Raw genomic sequence first — 21,278 nt, forward strand, 5'->3', positions numbered from 1 at the left:
GGCCAGAGATAGATCACATGGGCAGTTAGAGAATAGCGCCGCCTGGCCTGGTTGGGTGCAGGGGATTGTATGGCGAGGAGATAACGAACGCGCCGTCCGGGCTGCAACCCTGATTTGATGCCCCAGCCTCAAAGGATTGTCACGCACCGTTACCTTATCGCATAGGTAAGCTCAGCCTTCTTGAGGCTTGGCGGCTAATTTTGAGAGAGATCTGGCAGACAACGTATCATTAAGGTGGGCACTCTATCACCGTTGTATGTCAGTGGGATAGTGGCAGATCTATAACAGTTCCATGTCGCCGGGCGACCCTCTTTGCAACCTCCTCCCCACTCCAATAAGCCCCAGTAACAGTCCCAAGCCCCCCAGGAGGCGACGTATGCTCCCCCGCAAACCAGATTCCCCGATCCTCGCCCATGCCTTCCCTCAGCACGCGAAAGTGCTTTGCACAATCCCCCGACCCGACCGGCTGGTTGGTGAAAGACCCATAACCAGCAAAAGGGTCGTTCTGCCAGTCTGTGGACATGAACTCTAACGGTTTACAATCAGCCGAGGCAGCGTCGTAGTTCGGCATGCGCGAGTAATACGGACGAAAGTGCTTATTGAGGATCTGGTAGTGCTCGTTCGAGTCATGGCCTTGCTTCATGCCCCGGACTAGCCCTGTTATATGTCGCCCCCACTGCCCGTATACGAAGAACATAAGCACATGCTGTGAACATTGTCCTGGGAGGCCGGAAAAGGAAATTATCTCGGTCCGCCACTCTGCAGGATTCGTTTCCTGTGCATACGTAGGGCTTAGAAACAAGGACTCGATTGGGAATGGCCGCTGCCGGTCCTGTGTGCTTGCAGACTCAGACGTTCCCTGAGCAGTATCCCAGAATGCTCTAGGGAACTTGATGAAGACTTTGTCTAGATTCCCGTATCCCAGGCTCTGAATTGCGATTCCTAGGGCAGGCGATAGAGGCGGCGAGAAGACGTGCCCGTTGCGCTTGAGCCAGCCGAGTGGTGCAGTGACGATCACGTCGTTGAATGTCCCGATGAACCCATCGCTTGCTTCAATATTGACGCCGCCTGTGGAGTTGTTTGTTATACTTGTGACCTCGCAGTTGAGGCGGAGGGTCGCTTTGATTTCCACGGTGAGATAAAGCCGGTGCACGATGTCTCTGAATGTTGAGGCCATGAGCAAATTGTCTAGCAACCACATCAGTCACTGCCTATCAATGGCAAAGGCTCAACGGGTAAGGTAACATCGTAGGGCAAAAGAGGGAAGAAAGCAAACGAACCCCCATCTAACCCAGCATCCAGCGCCAGATTCTTCAAACTCTGATTCTCGCACTCATCGCCCATGAACGCACCCCACATTTCGACGATCTGCAGCATGAGCTCCTCATACCCATCTGGCTCTTGCCTCCTACTCGCTTTTTTCCTAACTTCATCTCGGAAGAAATCTATCATTCGAATCTGATCCCCAATCTCTTCACCAGTTGCAGCCGCGACCCGACTTCTCTCCATCGCCAACCCAAGTACATCCCAGACCTCCTCATAGTACGCCCTAGCCGTCTCAGACTCAATCCATCGCCCATCTGAATCGCAGATCGAGTCTACAGCTCCGCATGGCACAACTGTACTCCCTGCCTCCGCCGCAAGACGCACAAACGGGTTCCCTTCCGTCCCGTGGATCCAGCTTGCGCCGGTGTCGAGGGGAAATCCGAGTTGAGAGCTTTGTGCGACGCGCCCGCCGATTCTGTCGCGGGCTTCGAGGATTGTGACTTTTATGCTGGCTGTGCCTGAGTTGGTGCTGATGTTGGAGAGGAGGGATGCGGCGCGGAGACCGCTTATGCCGGCGCCGATTATGCAGACGGTGATTTGTTTTGGGAGTGGTGGAGAAAGTTGCGTCATTATTGGAGTGAGTGCAGGTAGCTGGAGGTACAACCTTCTGGCAAGGACGGCAATGGTGTTGCGGGACTGCAGCTGCGGTTAATATATGGATGGATTTTTCCCCAGATCTTGAATTGGAGATATCCATGCCCAAGGCAGATTCCGTGGATCTTCCCATATCAATTAATGCATGGTGCGTTTCTTCTGGTTGGTGTGTTTTGCCTCGGCATTGTCTAGTGAAAGTCTAGCTGGTGTGCCTGCATGTATGTAAATACGTTGTAAGTTACATGGGCAGGGGTCCTTTCATGCAATTGGCTCCGTAAAGTCCGTATGCGCTGGGGTATTTGGGGATCACACGGTTAGGGCTACCTAGCAGTCTTCCACATTGGAGGTCATCGGCAGGACTTGCCGCTGGGGGTATAGTCACAGTGCGGGGGTAGGGCGATAATTCAGCTCTCATTAGTAGCCATGATCCACTGATCCACTGATCCACTGGTATAATAAAAACAACAGCATAGATTTGGGGTTTTGTCAGAATTTATTAGATTACAATATGTATATACGTGTGTACCCAGCTTCCAAAGGTTCACTAGCATGGACGGCAAGGAACGTGATAAGGACAACCCTTCCAGCCCAAAAATGATTGTCTTGAACACCATCTTTTTAGAGCTATTTAATGTAAATCTAGAAAAGCAGGAGGTAGTCACAATTTATGTGTATGAACTTTGCAATGGGCGTGGCAATGGTGAGCTAAATAATTCTTGGAGGTCGTTAATACATAACGTCGTCATATCATAAAGAATTAGAACATAGAGAGTGTTGACCAAAAGTACTCTGCCTCCACCAAATCAACTTCAATTGTCAGTCAGCCCCCATCGGATCTAGAAACTCTTCTTCGATCTCTGCCTCATTTTCCGCGGATGCATTGGACTCATCGCTTGGATTCAGTTCTGAGCTCCCATCCTGCTCAGAATCAGAATAATCTTCCAACGAACTCTTGCTTTCGCATAGTGGACACCAGCACCCCATTTCTGCAAGCGATAAATATCCGCTACAAAATCTTGAGCGGGTTATATGTTTGTTTTTAGGATATACTTCTAGGTCCCAGCCCTCGAGCTCCCCGAAACACCGAAGACAATAGCATTCTCCTGGCTCATATTCTCCTTTCCATGGACCGTATCTCTGATAGTACTTGTGCAAGAGCACTTCTAAGGGTAAGTGACTGCATCAGGGTCAACCCGTTTGCTAGGGTATAGATGGACGGAGGGCATATGTGATTCTCACCAGTCATCATCATCATCATCGGTTGACTCGTTTGAATCATTTGATGCACGTGTACCAGGAATGGCGATACTCTCAGTACTAGCCCGCGGTCCAGAGACATTTCCAAGGCTGCTTTCCTTGTTTTGATGAGCAAGAGTAGATGAGCTGATGCCGACCTCCTGAATTCGGCTTGGTGGCTCATCTTGCGGAGTTTCGGTTCGATCTTGGTTATCTTGTTCGTTGATATTATGTTCATCGCTTTCGTACTCGTGTAGGTAAGGCAAGTCACCTGCGTCGCGGCCATCACGCAACCATTCCCGCTCCGAGCAAAGGCAACTGCGAAATCTGACGCGGTGCTTCACGTCTTCCCACCAAGGCTCAAAGATATTGTGCGTGTTATCTAGGTCCGTAGTCCTGCTATATCTACCGCATATATAACATGCGGTTTCATCAGGGAAGATATCAGGTTGTCCACGTCCCTCGTTAGTTGGCCGGCGTATCGACTTTAATGAAAAAAGATCCAGGAGGTTATCAGGCGTCCACTCTCGTAGGCTTGGAGCGCTCCTTTCCCCGAATTCTCTGTTAATCAGTACGTTGATCTCAGGGTATAGATCCAGTATCTCAGAGGACCATTCGAAGAATAGTGAAGAGAACCGCAACGACCGGGAGGTTGGGGTTTCCCCATAAAACATAGCTTGGACGTCTGCCCGCCTATTGATAAGTGTCTCAAGGACTAAGAATTCAGCGCCAAGAAAACATCTAAAACATCGCCCAAAGGCAAAGCCATCGATGAGTTCAGCATAATTATTCTGGTCAGGGACAAAGTCCAGTATCAAATTTATGCTGACGAGGTCACCCCTGTCGTTCGCGAGCTTTAGGGAGTACAGAGCGCTTGAAACATTGAATACTCTTGTCACGTCTTCACGATACCTGCGAAGTAGTATTGAAAAGTGTTCATGCGCAAGCTGCGGCGTCAACTGTTCGCTGCCAACGCGTCTGGAAGTGTCAAGATCAAGTACAAACCAACCGTTGGAATGTGGCTCAGAAAACTCAATACAGTCGGCGAAGAGAGATAGTACCTGAATATGACCTTGCCTAAAGGCAGTTCCCTGAGTAAATGTCTCTGGTGTACTGCGGTTGGTTTAGTATCGATTGCATCACACATGCCCCTTAACGCTCAGAGGTACACTCACTGGTGATAAACATAACCCGAGATCTCCTCATAGGCGTGAGCCCGCTTATCGGCACCATTGGCGATGAGAAACTTGGCTAATCTGGGCTGTCCTGCCATTGCCGCGAACTGTCAAAGTATGTGTATTAGTCAAGGGCTCCAGGTCCTCCTAGGCCTATATATTGCAAGTAAGCCCGACCCCTCTGGAAGACTTACATGAAGTAAACTCCATCCCCGGGTGTCAGTGTCGTGAATAGATGCTTCGCCACCTGTAAGCATTTCGCGAACTGCTTCGGTGTTTCCAGTCTCGCACAAGCGGAAAATAAGAGAGTCATCGGGTCTCGCGTATACTGGCTTCAGGTTATATTGCCATGATCCACGCTGGTAACTCGCCATAGCGCTGAATCCATATCGAACACCCAGTCTCGTGAACCAGGATGCAGGATGGAAGATGATTGATGTTTTTGTCTCAGTCTGGTCTGCAGTTTCGTCTCCGACAGTGGTTTGCTTCCGGACGATCTGTCTGCGGTAGTATATAGTCCCGAAAAACATCCTGCGCGGCTTTGACTGAACTACTGGACTTTCTCTGGTCATTTCCCGGTATCCAATTTGCGCTGCGCCCAATGCAGCTGGCACTAGAGATTGCTCAAGCGCCGGGGTGGGGACCGCCCTCTTAATTTGCGGGATTCGTCCGGTGGACGCGAGGGAATTGCGGGTAGGTATGTCCGCCGGTGACTGTCGCGACATATAAGAGCTTGAGTGAGCTACTATGGTGCTGGGCATGTCTCCTGGGTTCGTGAGCCATTAGCAGTCTTTCACAGATAATGGGCGGTAATGCCCTACCTATGCCGTTCTGGAACGCCCCTGAACACGTGTACAATGTGCCTTTCCTCCTGTTATTCGCATGATTCTGGCTCAAAGAGGCGCGAATAACTTACATTCCTGATAGCTAATATGAGTCAAGCACTCCAGAAGAGCCTTCGCACAAGCTGCCCCAGACGCAGCAGCATAATCCTGCCATTTCTTGTTTTTATGACTGTCCGCATAGTCACATACCCCCTTGATAACTAACGAGGATAAGACCTCGCAAACCCCTGCCCCCTCCATTTCAAACCCAATGACGTTCTCCTCGCGCGCAAGTCTGTCGCGGTGGCTAGCGGACTTCATTACAACATCGCCCGAAGCGATGGGGCCAAGGTGAATCCATGGCTGTGGATCACTGCCACTCAAACGGTTTCGTGGGATAGGCGGTCCCATACACCCCACACTTTCACAGTCTGTAGCAGCTCCGGGTTCAACGGGGGAGTTATGCTCGCAGGAGGCCGGAAAGAGTCGATCGTTGTCCACACCAGGATATACCCAGAGAGGGTCCTTCTGCAAAGCTGCAAGGTGTCGGGCAAGCAACCCGCAAAGACGACTCCGCATTTCACGCGTAGGCAATCCCGCAAGCAGTGATAGAACAGGCCCATTCGAACGATCTAGCGTCTCCTTGACGACACCCCTCCGCTCAAACCGATCCGGGTATTGCCTCCCATAATCGAATTTCGCCACCTGGTGGCTGATTATCGCGTCGCCCAGAATGAGCTCGGTGCCCGCGGTGCCCGTGGGAAAGGGCACCCCGCCACAGATCCCCACGAGAAGGGTCAGCCTGATGCTGGGAAAGCTCGAGCGAAGGCTAGCAGCGGCGCCGGCGCCACTTGCCTTTCCCATGTCTAGCAAACAGACTAAGACGACGTTGGACACCCCCATGCGTCCGGTGGTGTAGTAGTTGGAGTCGCCATGGTGCCGGAGGGTGTTGAGGCTGCTGTAGCGCTCGTCGAGTAAGGCTTCGACGGCATCGAACTCTCGGGGCAGGGCGCAGATGATCGCGAACTCGAATCCATGCGGTTCAGGCTGCATCTTTGATGAAGATATTAGCGGGTAAACCGATCTCGATCGGAAAGCGCAGAGACATGATAAAACCCGCTCTTGAGAAGATGATGAGAAGAGATGGATGGTGGGAGAAGTTTGAGGGGGAGGGAGCGCGGGGTTCGTCTGCATCAGCACTAGGCTAGAGGTCACACAGACTGAGGCTGAGTGGTCTTGCATTTGTGGCTGTGAACTGTCCAGCCTCGCAGGATAATGCACTTCAAAGAACACCTGCAGATGTGGATGAATGGAGGACGGTTCTTCCATTCTAGCCTTGGAGGGTTATCTTGGAATTGTATTCTGCACTCTAACAGCAGTACCAAAAGAAAGTTTGGCATCAATATCATTAATCTCAATGTGAGATGTAGGGTTCCATGGCGGGCGATATGATCTCCCAACCTTGGAAGTATGGGACATAAACTGGACTACCTGCAGCAGTTAGTTATTTGAGTATCATTCAATGGAATAGCTAGTCTAAACTGCAATCATGATCGATGCAGAAAGTCGCTCTAAGAAAAACGCAGATTAAGATAGGACATGCCCGGTTCCACCAAATCCACGCCCAAGGGAACAACCTCTGCATCTCCAGCGGCTCCAGCGGCCACCAAAAGTGGTGTAAAGTGCTATTAGTCGAGCATGGTAAGCTAATGTCCATTATAGTTTATTAAAAGCTGACTTACCTCTATAGTAGGATGAGACCGTCTGAACTCATAGAGTTCCTCCAACTTCAGGAGCGCCTCCTTTCTCTCCCTCGCATCCTTCTTCGTCACTACACCTTTCAAGTGTGCGTCAAAGCTCTTACTCTCGGCCAGTACTTTAGCTCGGACGGTTCTGCGCTCCTCCTCTCCCGGCGTATCTGCTATTTCCTGGATTGAGGCGAACGAATGCACGGCCATACCGGAGCCTACGATGAGATACCCTTCGTGGCTACAGTACTCATTAATCAACATAAGTCATTTTAGTGGATAACCGAACATACCGCAAGGACTGGATAGCCTCGCCCAGACGAATTTGGCTCTCGAGATCATACCCGTGGAACGTCGAGATTTGAATCAAGGGGATATCAAGCGGCGTCTCTTCGGGGAACATGACTTTAAAGGGAACCCAGACGCCATGATCGACTCCTCGCTCTACGCGTTTTGCTTTGATACCCGCATTTCGAAGATGATGCCATAGTTGCGCCGCCATTTCGGGCCCATCCCGGTGCGGCCAGTCGTACTCGTAGACGAACGGCTTCGAGTCGTGGAAGTCATTGACGAAGTCGTGCTTTTCAAACTGTCAGCAAGCTGAATCACCAGTGGACGCTGACGATGCTTTCTTACTTGAATGTGTGTCTGCTTCTTCACATTTACTGTCCATGAAGTCAGTGCGAAGTCTGATTGGATTTACACGTTCTCGAAGCTGACCTTCGATTACACCCGGTCCATGGATTTCACCTGCTTCAAAATGTCCGCTAAACGCAACGATCGCTTTCGGGCGCGGATTGAGCGCCAGGATCTCCTTCCCGATCTCTCTCAAGTTTGCCCGGGCAGTTTGCATGACTGGTCGGTCGTCAAAGAGCAAGCCGACGCCGGCATGTCCGATGAAATATACCGGGAGAGCTTGGTTGGTCTCACCAGTGGAAGGCATTTTGTGAATATCCGAAGAAAAATGAGGTGCGAACGGAGATCCAAGTCGATGCCAACCCGCCTATAAGAGATCGAGACCCTGCATGTCTCCAATGGTGTGTCCCAGCCCATGTATGGCGTCAACACGGAGGCAAGAGTGCCCGGATATACCCCTACCTCCCTTGATAGGAAACAACTCCTTTCCCATTGGTGTGCATTCTGCTAACGATGAGGCTAGTGGTAATGTGGTTATCCTACCCCAACATTCCGTCATTCTGGGATTAATACAAAGTCTCTACTAGGGCCTTATCTCCCACGTGGGAAATCTGTCTCCATCCACTTTCTTTTCCACTGCAGCTTTGATAAGAGCTCCTGCGACCATGGCAGGTGAACATACCGAGCTTTCTGCAAACAAGATTGCAGGGAAGAAAACCATCAATCTCAGCATTGAACCCTCAGACACCGAGCAACAAAGGACGCTCTCCCACTTTATCAACAAGAATGGCGATCAAGTACTTATTACCTGGACCCTTGACGAAGAAGCCCCCATCGTTCGAAAGCTCGACTTCCTCTTTCTTCCCATTTTTGCATTGATGTTTACTTGGATGGCTATTGACCGCACCAATGTCTCTGGGGTTTTATCTTCGACCTTTCTCGACGATACATCCATGACCCGCGATCAAGCCAACACCGGCGTCTCTCTGCTATGGTTCGGAATTGTCTTGCTTGAAATACCTTCCAACGTACCTGCTCACCTTGCTATCCACGTACTTGTACCTCATATACTAACCTTTTTTTTTTTCCCGAAGATTGTCCTCCACCGCATTGGTCCCCACTACTGGATCCCAGGCCAAGTCGTAGTCTGGGGTCTGATCGAAATACTCCAGTCCCAAGTCACCAATGCCAAAGGCTGGTATGCGGCGCGATTGTTCCTTGGACTGGCTGAGAGCGGATTCATTCCGGGAGGGCTTTACACCTTGTCGAGATGGTATGCACCCGATGAGTTAACGAAGCGTACGGCCGCTTTTTTCTTGGGGCCCTCGGTATCATCAGCATTTGGGTCGTTGATATCAGCGGGAGCTTTGACGTTGCATGAGAAAGTAGGGCTGAGAGGGTGGCAGTGGTGAGCTTGTTTTTTCTGCCCTAATTACAATTCACAGTGCTGACTGAGTAGGATATTTATCATATGCGGCGTCTCGACGATAGGTACAGCTTCCTAAGCCCTGTAACAATGATCCCAGCTGACAGAAAGTCATAAAAAGCCGTAGGACTCTTGGCCTTTGCCCTAGTACCCAAGTCACCCCACCATACTGGGGCTCTGTTTGGCGGCCTTTTCCATGTCCGCGGCTGGCTTAGCGAGCACGAAGCGGACATTCTTGTTGCTCGTCAGGCGCGGCGAGCAGACTATCAGCCCGCCGGAACGAGCCTTAGCATCCGATGGAAAGACATGTGCGTTTGTCCCTTATTTCTTGCTCATCCAGAATACTAATCTCTTGGAATTGGCAATAGAGCCGACGTCCTCTTCCACTGGGCCACCTGGCCGTACCTCATAACCTGTCTATCCGGCCTCCAAGCCGTCAACGGCCTCAACACCTGGGGCACAACAATCATCAAGTCTCTTGGCTTCAGCAGCATCCGCGCCAACCTGCTCAATGCACCTGGAGCCCTGTTGGGCGGAATATTCGGGATTGCACTCTCTGCCGTCGTGGACAGATACAATCGGTTTGGGTACGCGATTCTCTTTGTGGGCGTTTGGACGCTTGCGGGGTTGATTGCGCTCTATGTACGTTCCTACCCTGAGGTCCTTCTTATATCTAGCGCGATACCTAACGATATCGCCGCAGTGCCTTCCAGTCCAGTCTGAGAGTTCATGGTCGTTTTACGTGGCGTATCTGGTTACTCAGGCAGCTCCGTAAGCTTAAACCCCTACCTACACAAAACTCCTGCAGCCTATCACAAAGCACTAACAAGTACCTTCTGCAGAGGCTGGCAACCAATAAACGTAACCTGGCTATCACGAAACTTCAGAACACCCCAGAAGCGCGCCGTGGCGTACGCGGTCTATAGTAAGAACTCAAGCCCTAGTCGCTTCAGCCGAAACAAACTTCATTTGACATTCTAATGATATTTTCGTAGTCGGCTGCTCGAACTTAGGCGGGACGTACGGAAACCAGGTCTTCAGAGCGGTACGATCAGCATTATTCTTCCTGACTTCGCAGACCAACTAACGTAAAGCCAAACAGAGCGATTCACCCCTCTACAAAACAGCGTGGACGGCGTGTATCTCCCTCGGCGCAGTATGGCTCGCTGTGACAATTATCCAGATCCTCGGGTTTCGGTGGGCGAATCGGGTCTATGCGAAGAAGACTCATAATGGTGAAAACGATGAGAGTGAACTGGAAGCGGAGCTTGCGCATGTTGATGAGAAAGGACGGAAGGTTCGATACTTCTGGTAAGGGATCTGTCAAGGAGGGTTATCTATAAAGATCTACTCCTGAATACAGGTAACACGAAGCTGCTTTTCAGCACGTGTATATCTAGGTAGCTTGTTTAAGGTAGTAATTCATGGATGATCAGAATCAGGCGCCTTCTCCGGGTGTCTCCATTTCTCTTTATCGAGTTGACACGTCTCAATACCCGAGATGCGCACATTGGGAGCCTTAGCCATGTAGCCGGGACCCATCTATATGGAAGAATCTTTTGCTCAAGGAAACATAGAGAAGTAATGCGGACGAGAAGTAACCTTAGCTATAGAGACCGCTTTACGGGCATCGCATCCTTATTCACTGGAAAAGAATTACATTGACAATTCTTTATCATACACGGCAATATAGAGAAGCTGAAGAAAAGAATATATATTAAATATTTAACAGGTCAAATAGAAATTGAATAAATGCTTGTGGTAGCAGGCTTTGTGTGGCATATACCTAGGTACTTAGGTAGGGTACCTAGGTAGTGCGCCGGTCACAACAAATATAGCTTAGGGGTGATCAATTATAAGCTAGTTCACCATAGCAAGAATTGCCAACAAGCCACTGGCAAGGGAGCCCAAGCCGAAGCCAGCAACTTGATCACCCATAACGCGCGATGCAGCACCGGTGAAGACAGCGCTTGGGGCACTGGACGCGAACGTTGAGGTCGACGTAGACAACGATGTGGTACTCGCGCCTGCATCCGCAATGGGTGTCTGAGACGCGGGCGCAACAACCGGAGTGCTGCTGCTGCTATAGACCTTCTGAAAGCCGGTCGAGCTAGCGTTGGATACAGCTCCAGTTCCGACTCCCGGTCTACCATTGTCGCCGTTATGCGTAGGAGGAGCTTGAGATAAGCCTTGAGGTTGCGCGGAAAGGTTAGTTCCTACCACTGAGGTTGTTTGGGACTCAGGCAAAGAGTTGAGGTAAGAAGTGAAAGACGGTGCGATGGAGTCTGCAAGACCGATATCGTTGGCGTGAGATGATGCAGATGCAGAGGTAGAGGCAGAGGTAGAGGCAGAGGTAGAGGCAGAGGTAGAGGCAGAGGTAGAGGCAGAGGTAGAGGCAGAGGTAGAGGCAGAGGTAGAGGTAGAGGTAGAAACAGAGCCAGAGCCAGAGGCCGAGATAGTAGGAACAGAAACGGAATCAGGACCGGCTGTATCCGGATCTTCCGCAATGGAGCTTTCACCAGACCCAAAGCCAGTAGCGGATGTAATGCTGAAGCCGGAGGCTGAACCGGAGCCTTGGGTGGAGGCACTAGATATAGGGCCACTAGAACTCGAGCTTGAGTTGGAACCCTCGTCGTAGTTCTCAGTCTCGCTAGGTTGTTCATATCCAGTGCTTGGACTAACTGGAGACGAAGATGAGGAGTCAGATGCCTCACTAGAGTCAGAGCCGGATGTCTGGACGGCTGAGGCGGCAGTGGTAGTAGCAGTCGCAGACACTGGGCACACAGTCGTCGAGACGAGCACCGTCTCCGTCGTGACGAACGTGCTCTTCGCTGAGACAGGGCAGTTCGTGATACTCGATGGGCACGCGGTGACTGTTGCAGTACGGGTGCTGAAAACGGTGGAGGTGGTGCTTTCGTTGTCCTGCGCACCTGATTGCTGGGAGCCAGGAACAGAGTCCATGGTGGGGGTGGCAGTAGCTGTGACGGGGCAAATTGTCGTCGAAACAACTACCGTCTCGGTCGTGACGAAGGTGCTCTTTTCTGAGGCAGGACAGTTGGGGACACTTGAGGGGCAGGCGGTTACTGTGGCGGTGCGGGTGCTGAGAATTGTTGAGGTGGTTAAGGTGACGGCAGGGGTGCTGTGTTCGATGCTGGCGTTGGCATCAATGCCAGTGCCGCTTGGTTCAGACTCGGTCCTAGTGCTAGTACCAGTGGCGCTGGATTTGATTTCGGACTGGGAGGGTGCTGATAGTGGAGTTGTCGCGGGAATAGCAGTCGTCGGAGATTGGGGCTGGGGTGATGTTGAGGAGCTTGCAGTCTGAGACAGGGTAGAGACAGCTGGAGCAGTAGATGATGTCCGAGAGATATGAGAAGAAGGAACGAGGCCGCTGCTAGGGGAGATAAGGGGAGTCGATGTAGAAGGCCTCACGATAGAGGTAGAAGGAGAATTCACGTGCATGATCGAGGAAGATGGTGATGACACTGGAGGAATGATGGAGGAAGATCGAGATGCAGTTGCTGCCACGCTTGAAGAGGGCAAGACAGGATTGGTTGAAGAATGAGAGACAGGGGTAGAAGGACCCGGAGTCGAAGAGCCGCCGGGGGTGGACGAGAGACTGGTGGGGAGGAGAGGCCTTGATGATGCGGTGGTCGGGGACGACGAGAGAATGACGGACGACGGTGTAATCACAGTAGCCTGGGACGAAGGACTACTGCTAATCCTAGTAGGAGTTGCCGCAGAAGGAGTCTGGGAGGAAACAATCGCCGACGAAATCAAAGATACAGACGTGGCGTCCGAAGAAGCACTAATAGTCCCAACCGGAGTACTTTCTGTCGTCGTGAAGGTCGGCGTCGGTGTCGGCGTCGGCGTCTGAGTATGCGTAATCGTCTGCGTAGCACACTCCGTAACTGGCGGCCCAACAAACAACACATTATCAATATCAATGGCCGCCCCGGTGTACAGTGTAGTACCGATGCAGTACCCATAGATCTCGAATGTGTGCGTCCCGGCAGTGGTGGGTGTATACTCAAACGAAAGCGTGTCCCAACCGACATTGCTCGAGGAGACAGGAATTGTTACACTCCCCAGCAGACCTTTATCGGTGAACGAGTCCATGTACGCCTTGACAAAGCACGTCATCGAGGCGTGGGTGGAAGCCGGCTTAATGCGGTACTGGAATGAGGCGGCATATTTGGCGTTGGGTATGAAGCTGCTGCTGCGTTGATACAGTAGTACCGTCACCGAGGTAGAGTAGGCGGATGTCTCGCTGTTATTTACAGAATTAGCACAAGCACAAGCACAAGAACGATGTTTAACAGCTGCTGAACTCACAGATACATTGAGCCGTCCGCAGCATCGCCTGAGATGACATTGCCCGTGGTCAAAGAGGCGAACCCCCAACCATCGATCCCGCTTTCAAAAGACGGATTAGAGAAGGGGTTAGGAGTTGAGGTTGCGCATGTCACAATCTCCTCAGTATCTTCAGCTGAAACTGCCGGAAAGAGCGAGCGTGAGAATAAGAGCAGCGAAACGAGAGACTGTAATCGAGGCATCTTAAACGAGCGTATTGAACAGAGAGAAAAAGAGTGGAAAGAACGCCTGACTCAAGTCAGCAATCTGGTGGAAAAAGCTCGACTATAAATGGGAGCGCTGGAGAGAGTGGCAAAACGCCTTTTGCATAGTCCTGGCCGCTAAGATCGTGGAGATCCACATTGGGCGAGATTGAGGCGATTCCAGCCGAGATGCTCTTCTAGCGCTTATTTTCAGGGAATTCGGCGAGATCCATAAACAATGCATTATTTATGCAAGCAGCTGGTTCCATGGACTTCTGCCCCCTAACCCGTGGACACTCATCGGACCAAGATGGTGGAGCTGCAGAGAAATCAGGGCTCAGTTCTATGCCCTAGTTTTTTCTTACTTTCCTTACTTTTACCATACTCAAGGCCAAATTTACCGAGTCATGATCGTTATTTTGTATCAAACAGTACCTTACACAGAAGAAATGTACCTAGTACCCCAATTCCAATCTCCACTTAAATCCCCGCCTTGCTATCTGTTGACCACTGCATCCAGAAACATACCTACGCCCCCATATCCAGAGCCTTCGGGATAGACCAATAGTGTACAGTCACGTCAGGTACGTCAATGATGACAATACCTGTGATTCCCCAAATCCCTAGCACCAAGACCACGCTTATTGTTGTTCATTCCCAACCAAGATCCATCCTCCGCCGCAGCCTGCACCAACTTCTCCGTAACAGCGTCCATATCCACCCCAAGCACCTCCTCAATATACCTCGGCAGCTCCGTATTATCCCAACCCCCCGCAAGATCCGCCCTGAGCGCATCCCGCTTCTCACCAGCCGCATACCCGTGCAGCGTGACGTCGACGGAGGTATGTCCGCCCGTCGACCAATGTACACCCGCGCGGTTGGAGAGGAGAGACGTAATTCCAGACCCGATACTCGATGCGTTGAGAATAGAATCAACTTCAGCATCCGAGACATCGGATAGCCCATACGCCGGCAGGATCTCCGAAACAAGAAACTCCCGCTCATCGACGCCATCAGGCCGTTCATCCCAGACCTCCTGCAGGTAGGCGCGGGAATGAGTCGCGTTCTGTAGCGGGAGCGGATCGTACCCGTTCAACGTGAGGCCGCCAGTTTCGTGGTCTGCTGCAGACAGCAGAATTGTGTCGGGGTGCGCATCTATCCACTCCACCACCCACGCAATCACGTCGTTGTACATGTGTGTTTCGATCGCGTGGTTTGCAGGATCGTTGTCGTGGCCTGCGTGGTCGATGCGGGCGGCTTCGATCATCACGAAGAAACCTTTTTCCTGGGTGTTTGTTGCATTGTGTAGGGTTGATACGGCGAACTCTGCCATTTCGAGCAATGACGGCTCGTCTTGGATTATGCGCCGGTCCATTTCGTAGCGCATACTGTCTGACTCGCATAGTTAGCATTTGATGTTGCTGGGGGTCTTGGAACGGGAGTTAGGGCTTAGGTCTGGGCTGGACTTACCATCGCTGAAAAGACCAAGAACTGGAAGAGTCCCGTTCAGAGCGTTGAAATGCGTGCGGTTTGTGGCGACGGTAAAACCTTCCTCCCGCGCATAAGCCAGTAAGTCAAGGTCGTCGTCGCGGCACGAGTTTTGCGTAGTGCTGGGCACGAAGTTGCATCGCCCGCCACCGAGGAGGAGATCGACCATGCGGCCCAGGGGATGGCTGTATCCCAGCTCCTGCTCCGCGATGAGGGGCTGGTTGCCACGGTTCGCGACGTGGGCGGCGTACACTTTAGAGTATGAGAATGCGCGTGTGGACAAAAAACGAGACTGGGTGGGAAAGGTCCTACCAGCAGGAGTGGCATCACTGATTGAGGTCGTAGAGACAAGACCAGTCTTGAGACCAGCTAGCTTTGCAGCCTCGAGAATAGAGCCTACCGCTTGGCCATCTGGAGTAACCGAGATGGCCCCGTTGTAGGATTTATACCCGGCAGCATATGCTGTCCCGGATGCAGCAGAGTCTGTGATCATGTTGTTGGCCGAGTGGGTGCGGACGCGGCCGATGGCCTGGGATATAGGTTAACAGGGTCCACTCTGGGAGGAGCAGAGGGTATGTACCAAGTCGTCAACTGGAAGTTCATGGATCTCTGGGTTGTTCCCCGTGGTGCCAGTCTCTACGAGCGAAGCAAGATCGCGCGCCATATTCTGCGACGCGGGGCCGTATCCATCGGGAACGATATAGATGACATTTTTGGCCTGAACAGAGGCTGCGACGGCAGGCTGGACAAGAGCCGTGCCAGCGACAAGGGCAGTGCGGAGACGCATCTTGAGGGGTGGGCTGTATGATAAGTTCAAATGACAGTTGTGGAGCGAAGAGACCTAGGGGCAACCTTTATATTCACCAATGCCAAACCGTTACATCGGCGAATGTCCGGTGATCTCACAACTTAATCAGACGCACCACCAGCAGGGATCACTATTGTGATCTGCAGCTGCATCGCACGTGCGTGGGGAATTGGTTGCATGGATAGGCGCTGCCAAGGGGATAGGGCTGGGCATGGCTGGGCATGGCCGAAGGATCCTGTATCTGAGGGGTTAGCACTGCGACTTAAGGCTAGCTCTTGCATTATAGTATCTAGCACCAGCAACTGTTGAATCAGATAATATCAGGTCCCCACGTTGTCCTCGTCTCTCCAAAAGCCAAGGAACAGACCATGATGGTGACACTTGGCTCTGTCTGCAGCAGCTTCTAGCATTAGTAGATTGATGCCAACTGCTGCTAATTTCTCACTAGTTCGATTCGTGCCCTGGAACTCAGCCATAGGTACGAGGTAGCCACGTAGGGCAAATATGGCCATATGCACGTGAACTAGGGCTTCAACCCTAACCCTGTAGTCATTCCTTACATTATATCTCATGACTTGGATTTCTATTAGGCCAGGTTATCGATGGTTGAATATTGCAGCCTTCTTACACTTGAAGCATTTGTTCGAATGCAGTGCTAGTGCACATCACACCGTTGGGTCTGTTGCTTTCATGTTGTCCCATCATGGTTATACGCAGCTGTCGACCCGTTGCCGCGAAGTTCTATTGGGCAGGCATAGCTTGCAAGGAGGAAGCGCAGCGGGCTAAAAAATAGTCCGGGTACAAGAAGTACATAATGATGGGGATATATCAACAAATTAATGGGCTTAGTGGTGCGAATAGCTGACATGTCCGTGCTGCTAGCGTCCCAAATTTGGACCTTCCGCAGATGGAAGGAATTGCAGACGGTCGGAGCAACTACGATATAGACTAGATCCCAAAGAGCTTTCGACAAGGCACCTAGGCAGCCGCAGAATTGCTCTCCTATTCCGTGCCGAGGTGGGCTGTTCTGCTCTCCTGGCCGACTGAGCAGTGAGAACTCGACAAAGACTACGCCAAGTCGGTAATCGTAACATCGCATTAAATAATAAGACATGCCTAGGTAAGTATTCGCGCGGTCTACCATCTAAAATATGACAGCCTCTGCCTGAATTCCATTGTTGCATCGCGTCTTGGTCTCTCTTGGTCCTTAGTCTTCAAGCGAGGTGGTTGTCTATTCCCGTGCAACTGGAGACTCCCACACACGGCCGGATCCGAGCAGAGTTGGTGTCAGGAGGTTAGGCGTCTGATCGCCTAGGAGAACAGACAAAGCCGGTGAAGGAAAGGGGTTGTACGGCGGGGTTCTCTGTCGCGACTCGTGATGCTGATACCCCTCATGGAATGTTGAAGTACACTGACTCAGATACCCGCCACTGCAGGTGTTGCAGTTTAGATAACGTGGTGTCATGTTTCGGCTGTGTAGTTATGAAAGTAGATTAGTAAACTATCCAGATGGCAATGGTCACAGTAAAATAATAGAATCATTCTGGGAGAAGGTCTTGAATATAAAGGCTTCTCTTCATCAGGTGGCTTTTATCAACCAAAAATCCATATACCGAGACGGCGGATATAGGTGAGGCCTCGGTCCTCAAATCTTATCGCTTAGATGTCCAGACCCAACATGGAATGCTGTTACCTGAAGGATTTATGCTGTGCCTTTCAAGTGCATATCCTCTCATTCCTAGCCAACCGCCTCAACTGATCTTCTGCTGGCGGAGTCACGACCCGAGCGCCAAGACTTAGGGTTACCGGTCCTGCAGATTCGAGGCCGCCATTGCTAGACAGGTGCAGACGGACCTTGGGTCTGAAGAAAAGTTGATTTGGAGGTTGCGGTGGCTCAGCTGCTTGGAAACTTACTCGGAGGCTTGGATTCCCTTCGCTGGGGTATATCAGAGCGAGGCGAAGGCTGCTTTCTTCTTCAGCTTTCCCTCGATTCTATCACCACCATATCACCCCAAACCAGAATAGGGTATTCAAAGCTTCTTATCATTATTATACGGTATATTCTGTGATGGCCCGCGGATATAGTTCGCACCTTGGCCCCTGTCTCAACTTCAACACTCGAATTGCAGCGCTTCTCCTCACGGCCCTCTTCCCGTCATGTACACAGGCTAAGGCTGTCTTTGCTCACTTTATGGTTTGTCTTACTTTCTTCTGCTAGTTATTACCATTACACAGTACTCCTATAATGAACACGCTGACCCAGAACCAGATGTCCAACACAGAAAACTACACAACCGAAACCTGGACCTCCGACATCCTCGCCGCAAAAACCGCGCACATCGACGCCTTCGTCCTCAACACCGGCTACGGAATGCAATACACAAACACCTCCCTCTCCGACGCCTTCGCCGTCGCCAAAGACCTAGACTTCAAGCTCTTCTTCTCCTTCGACTACACCGCCACAACATACGGCACGCACGGGGTTGGCCGCTGGTCGGCGAATAACATCACCGAGCTTCTCGATGAGTATATCGTGCATCCGGCGTACTTCCGGACTCCGTACAAGGGATCCTCCAGGCCGTTGGTTAGTACATTTGAGGGCTTCGAGGCAGCGTCTGACTGGGCGGGTATCAAGAAGAATGTAAGTGAGGATATTGTCTTCGTGCCGGACTGGGCTTCTGTGGGGCCTGTGCGCGCGTCGAATGTCACTAGTATGGATGGGCTGATGAGTTGGAATGCGTGGCCGGACGGGACGAATGCGATGAATACATCCGACGACGAGGCATACCGCGTTATCATCGACTCACGCGGGGAAGATAAATTGTACATCATGCCCATCTCTCCGTGGCTGTATACGAATCTCCCGCAATTCAACAAAAACTGGGTGTGGCGGGGCGATGATTTGTGGTATGTGCGGTGGCAGCAGGTGTTGACCCTCGATCCGCCGCCGGACTTCGTGGAGATCATCAGTTGGAATGATTATGGTGAGAGTCATTATATTGGTCCGTTGCATGAGGACGAGGTCGGTACGGAGATTCTGAGTGATGCGGGGGCGCCGTTTGATTATGCGAATGGGATGCCGCATGATGGGTGGAGGGTGCTGCTTCCTTATCTTATTGAGCAGTATAAGGTTGAGAGTAAGGAGGAAAGGGACAATGTTGAGATTAAGGAGGAGTTGCTAAGTGTCTGGTACAGACTTAGTCCGGCGTGGGCTTGTGAGGACGGGAATACAACAGGGAATGCGGAAGCACATGACCAGACGATATTCGAACCGGTTGAGATATTGGAAGATAAGATATTCTACTCGGCATTGTTAGAGGAGAGTGCCAATGTCGATGTTTTTATTGGAGGTGGGAATGGGACGGCTAGGTGGACGGATACGCCACAAGGTGGCAGGGGGATATACCATGGATCTGTTGATATGGGAGACCGCGAGGGAGAGGTCGTTGTCATGCTGTCTAGGAACGGAGAGACTTTCAACGAGATGAGAGGCAAAGGCATCGAGCTGCAGAAGAACTGTCCGCTGAATCAGACCAATTGGAATGCGTGGGTTGGTGTTGGGAATGCGACGTCTAGAGCTTTGGAGAGCTGGGGGAGCAGGCCTGTCCTTCCGGGACTGGGCTGGATGGCAATCCTGATTGTTGTGGGATTTTTCACTTGTTTTTGAATTCACGTTTGTTCATATAGAAGGATCCATGCTGGTCATGTTTGCAATGTTACAAGCATTGATGCGAATTGCCGCACCGCGATATAGAGACCTCAAATGGAAGCGAGATATCTGTGGAACTAGGACACATTTATAGAAATAGAGGCAGTAACACCTAGCAGTTCATTCTGTTTGTCCACTGTACAGTGACATACATTGACCAACCTCCTGACCTTGGTATCCTCGTGCCCTCCACCAAAGCCACCACCTCCGAGCCAGCTTACAACTTCTGCCCAGCAGTCCCCGGAATGATAGTGCCCACATTCCCAGATCCCAACGCCGGAATCGCCGCATACGGCAACGAAGACGGGGTCAGCGTACCAGTCGGAACCGAGTTACTCGATCCACCAAGATCAACATCCTGCACAACCGCATAGCCCGTGTAATCCGAGTCCGCGAAGAAGATCGCCCTGTCGGGGCAGTTGTGGAACGCCGAAGACTGAATCAAAACCTGCGCGTCCATGCGGCAGTTCACGCCGGTGTCAATCAGGCTGTCCCAGTAGTTGTTGATGATGTGCACGGTCGCGAAGCGGATGAGCGGCGTGCGGCTGAACACGTTGTACCAGTGGTTGTTGGCGTAGGTTACGTGCAGGGCGCCGAGGTCTTCGTCTTCGTTGTTGTCGGAGTGGCCGATTAGGGAGCCTTTCCACTGCACATTACTGTTAGAATATGTAGAGTATGAGGGAGGGGGGTAAAGCCAGGCGTACGTGATCGTGGAAGTAAGTGTTTGACACGGTAACCCACTCTGCACCGTGGGAGATATCAAGGAGGCCGTCAAGATCATCCTTTCCGCCGCTGAGGTCACCAGAAAGATCGCAGTGGTCCACCCAAACATTGGTGGAGGCATCGATGCCAATAGCATCGCCGTTGTCGGCGTCGACCTTGCTGATCTTTAGGTTGCGCATGATGACATTGCTGGTTCGGCGGATGTAGAAGCCGATGCCGGTGATGGCTACAGACAATGTTAGCGACCGATCTAATGTTAGTCAAGTAATAATGACGGCGTACAGCTCCCCGAAGCACCATAGATGGTCTTGTCAGCAGCAACGCGGATCTTGGCGCTGCCGGAGATGGAGCCAGACACGATGATAGTCAATGGCTCCTCGCTCTCGGCGGCCTCGGTCAGGTCAGCAAGGTTGGAGACCGTCACGGTGCTACCAGCTGCACCGCCAGTCGTTCCTCCGTTCTGGGTGCAGTATCCGATCGGGCAGGCTTCTGAGGCCTGGCGGCGGGTCAACTCGTGGGCGAGGTCCGCAGGGGTTGGGGTGGCAATGGCCGTAGCGGCCAGAAGGATAAGAGAAGTAAGCCTCATTTCTAACAAAGAAGGCAAGGTCTGAATGGTATCTACTACTGTGATGATTCGAAAGGGTGTTGAGCTGTCTTTCGCATTCCTCTTCTCCGCGATGGACGACCCTGCTTTTATAGGCGAGCCCTAAGTATCAAAGTACATTGTTTTATGTACCCTCGAGGTACCAATAAAGTCATGCAGACCCACGACAGGCTGAAGAAATTTCCCCAGGCCAAGAAACTGCACCCCATGTTTCCCCTCGAATAGCGTGGCGACTAGCCCTGGAGCGGCGCGCCGCCTTCCCGATTCAGCACGGGAGGACCCGGTCAAGGGGCCGACGGAGATGAAACAGTGTACGTGACTCAACAGCCATTGGAGCGAAAAGCAATTCCGTCATGTTTCGATTATCGCGCTTGTTCATCAGCTGCCTTGGTGACTGAACCCTCAAAAGTGGCGCGGCGGTGTATGAT

General features: G+C 51.7%; 8 protein-coding genes across 8 annotated transcripts; 2 read left to right on the top strand and 6 right to left on the bottom strand.

Moving 5' to 3' along the window:
• Positions 1–259: 259 nt before the first annotated feature.
• BDW74DRAFT_173174 (flavin monoamine oxidase family protein) lies at positions 260–1,896 on the bottom strand (the record flags this gene model as incomplete). Its single annotated transcript, XM_073727736.1, has 2 exons — positions 260–1,188; positions 1,281–1,896. The coding sequence occupies 2 exons, from the start codon at positions 1,894–1,896 to the stop codon at positions 260–262; spliced, it is 1,545 nt and encodes a 514-aa protein (XP_073588406.1).
• Positions 1,897–3,767: 1,871 nt separating this feature from the next.
• BDW74DRAFT_42481 (nucleoside phosphorylase domain-containing protein) lies at positions 3,768–6,283 on the bottom strand. Its single transcript, XM_073732757.1, has 6 exons — positions 5,248–6,283; positions 5,153–5,194; positions 4,526–5,097; positions 4,332–4,438; positions 4,218–4,269; positions 3,768–4,134 (listed from the first exon to the last, which is right to left on the bottom strand). The coding sequence occupies exons 1-6, from the start codon at positions 6,206–6,208 to the stop codon at positions 4,093–4,095; spliced, it is 1,776 nt and encodes a 591-aa protein (XP_073588407.1). The 5' UTR covers positions 6,209–6,283; the 3' UTR covers positions 3,768–4,092.
• Positions 6,284–6,726: 443 nt separating this feature from the next.
• BDW74DRAFT_173176 (DODA-type extradiol aromatic ring-opening family dioxygenase) lies at positions 6,727–7,846 on the bottom strand (the record flags this gene model as incomplete). Its single annotated transcript, XM_073727737.1, has 5 exons — positions 6,727–6,840; positions 6,898–7,144; positions 7,197–7,483; positions 7,540–7,568; positions 7,624–7,846. 5 exons carry the CDS (start codon positions 7,844–7,846, stop codon positions 6,727–6,729), a joined length of 900 nt encoding a protein of 299 aa, XP_073588408.1.
• A 358-nt stretch (positions 7,847–8,204) lies between these two features.
• On the top strand, positions 8,205–10,280 carry BDW74DRAFT_173177 (major facilitator superfamily domain-containing protein; the record flags this gene model as incomplete). Its single annotated transcript, XM_073727738.1, has 9 exons — positions 8,205–8,567; positions 8,634–8,947; positions 8,999–9,030; positions 9,093–9,273; positions 9,334–9,607; positions 9,669–9,736; positions 9,808–9,890; positions 9,961–10,010; positions 10,068–10,280. The coding sequence occupies 9 exons, from the start codon at positions 8,205–8,207 to the stop codon at positions 10,278–10,280; spliced, it is 1,578 nt and encodes a 525-aa protein (XP_073588409.1).
• A 331-nt stretch (positions 10,281–10,611) lies between these two features.
• Positions 10,612–13,547, bottom strand: BDW74DRAFT_143519 (uncharacterized protein; the record flags this gene model as incomplete). Its single annotated transcript, XM_073722884.1, has 2 exons — positions 13,298–13,547; positions 10,612–13,232 (listed from the first exon to the last, which is right to left on the bottom strand). Coding segments are annotated over exons 1-2 (2,623 nt in total), but the record flags the coding sequence as incomplete, so codon positions are not given.
• Positions 13,548–14,107: 560 nt separating this feature from the next.
• BDW74DRAFT_186208 (alkaline phosphatase) lies at positions 14,108–15,793 on the bottom strand (the record flags this gene model as incomplete). The annotated part of the gene is made up of 4 exons (XM_073731212.1): positions 14,108–14,910; positions 14,989–15,258; positions 15,319–15,535; positions 15,587–15,793. The coding sequence occupies 4 exons, from the start codon at positions 15,791–15,793 to the stop codon at positions 14,108–14,110; spliced, it is 1,497 nt and encodes a 498-aa protein (XP_073588411.1).
• Positions 15,794–18,059: 2,266 nt separating this feature from the next.
• On the top strand, positions 18,060–19,481 carry BDW74DRAFT_173180 (glycoside hydrolase family 71 protein; the record flags this gene model as incomplete). The annotated part of the gene is made up of 1 exon (XM_073727739.1): positions 18,060–19,481. The coding sequence occupies one exon, from the start codon at positions 18,060–18,062 to the stop codon at positions 19,479–19,481; it is 1,422 nt and encodes a 473-aa protein (XP_073588412.1).
• Positions 19,482–19,740: 259 nt separating this feature from the next.
• BDW74DRAFT_173181 (pectate lyase family protein) lies at positions 19,741–20,832 on the bottom strand (the record flags this gene model as incomplete). Its single annotated transcript, XM_073727740.1, has 3 exons — positions 19,741–20,169; positions 20,228–20,472; positions 20,529–20,832. 3 exons carry the CDS (start codon positions 20,830–20,832, stop codon positions 19,741–19,743), a joined length of 978 nt encoding a protein of 325 aa, XP_073588413.1.
• Between the last annotated feature and the right edge of the window lie 446 nt (positions 20,833–21,278).

Source organism: Aspergillus multicolor, assembly GCF_047715735.1.
Source record: "Aspergillus multicolor strain CBS 133.54 unplaced genomic scaffold BDW74scaffold_2, whole genome shotgun sequence".
Lineage (NCBI taxonomy): Eukaryota > Fungi > Ascomycota > Eurotiomycetes > Eurotiales > Aspergillaceae > Aspergillus > Aspergillus multicolor.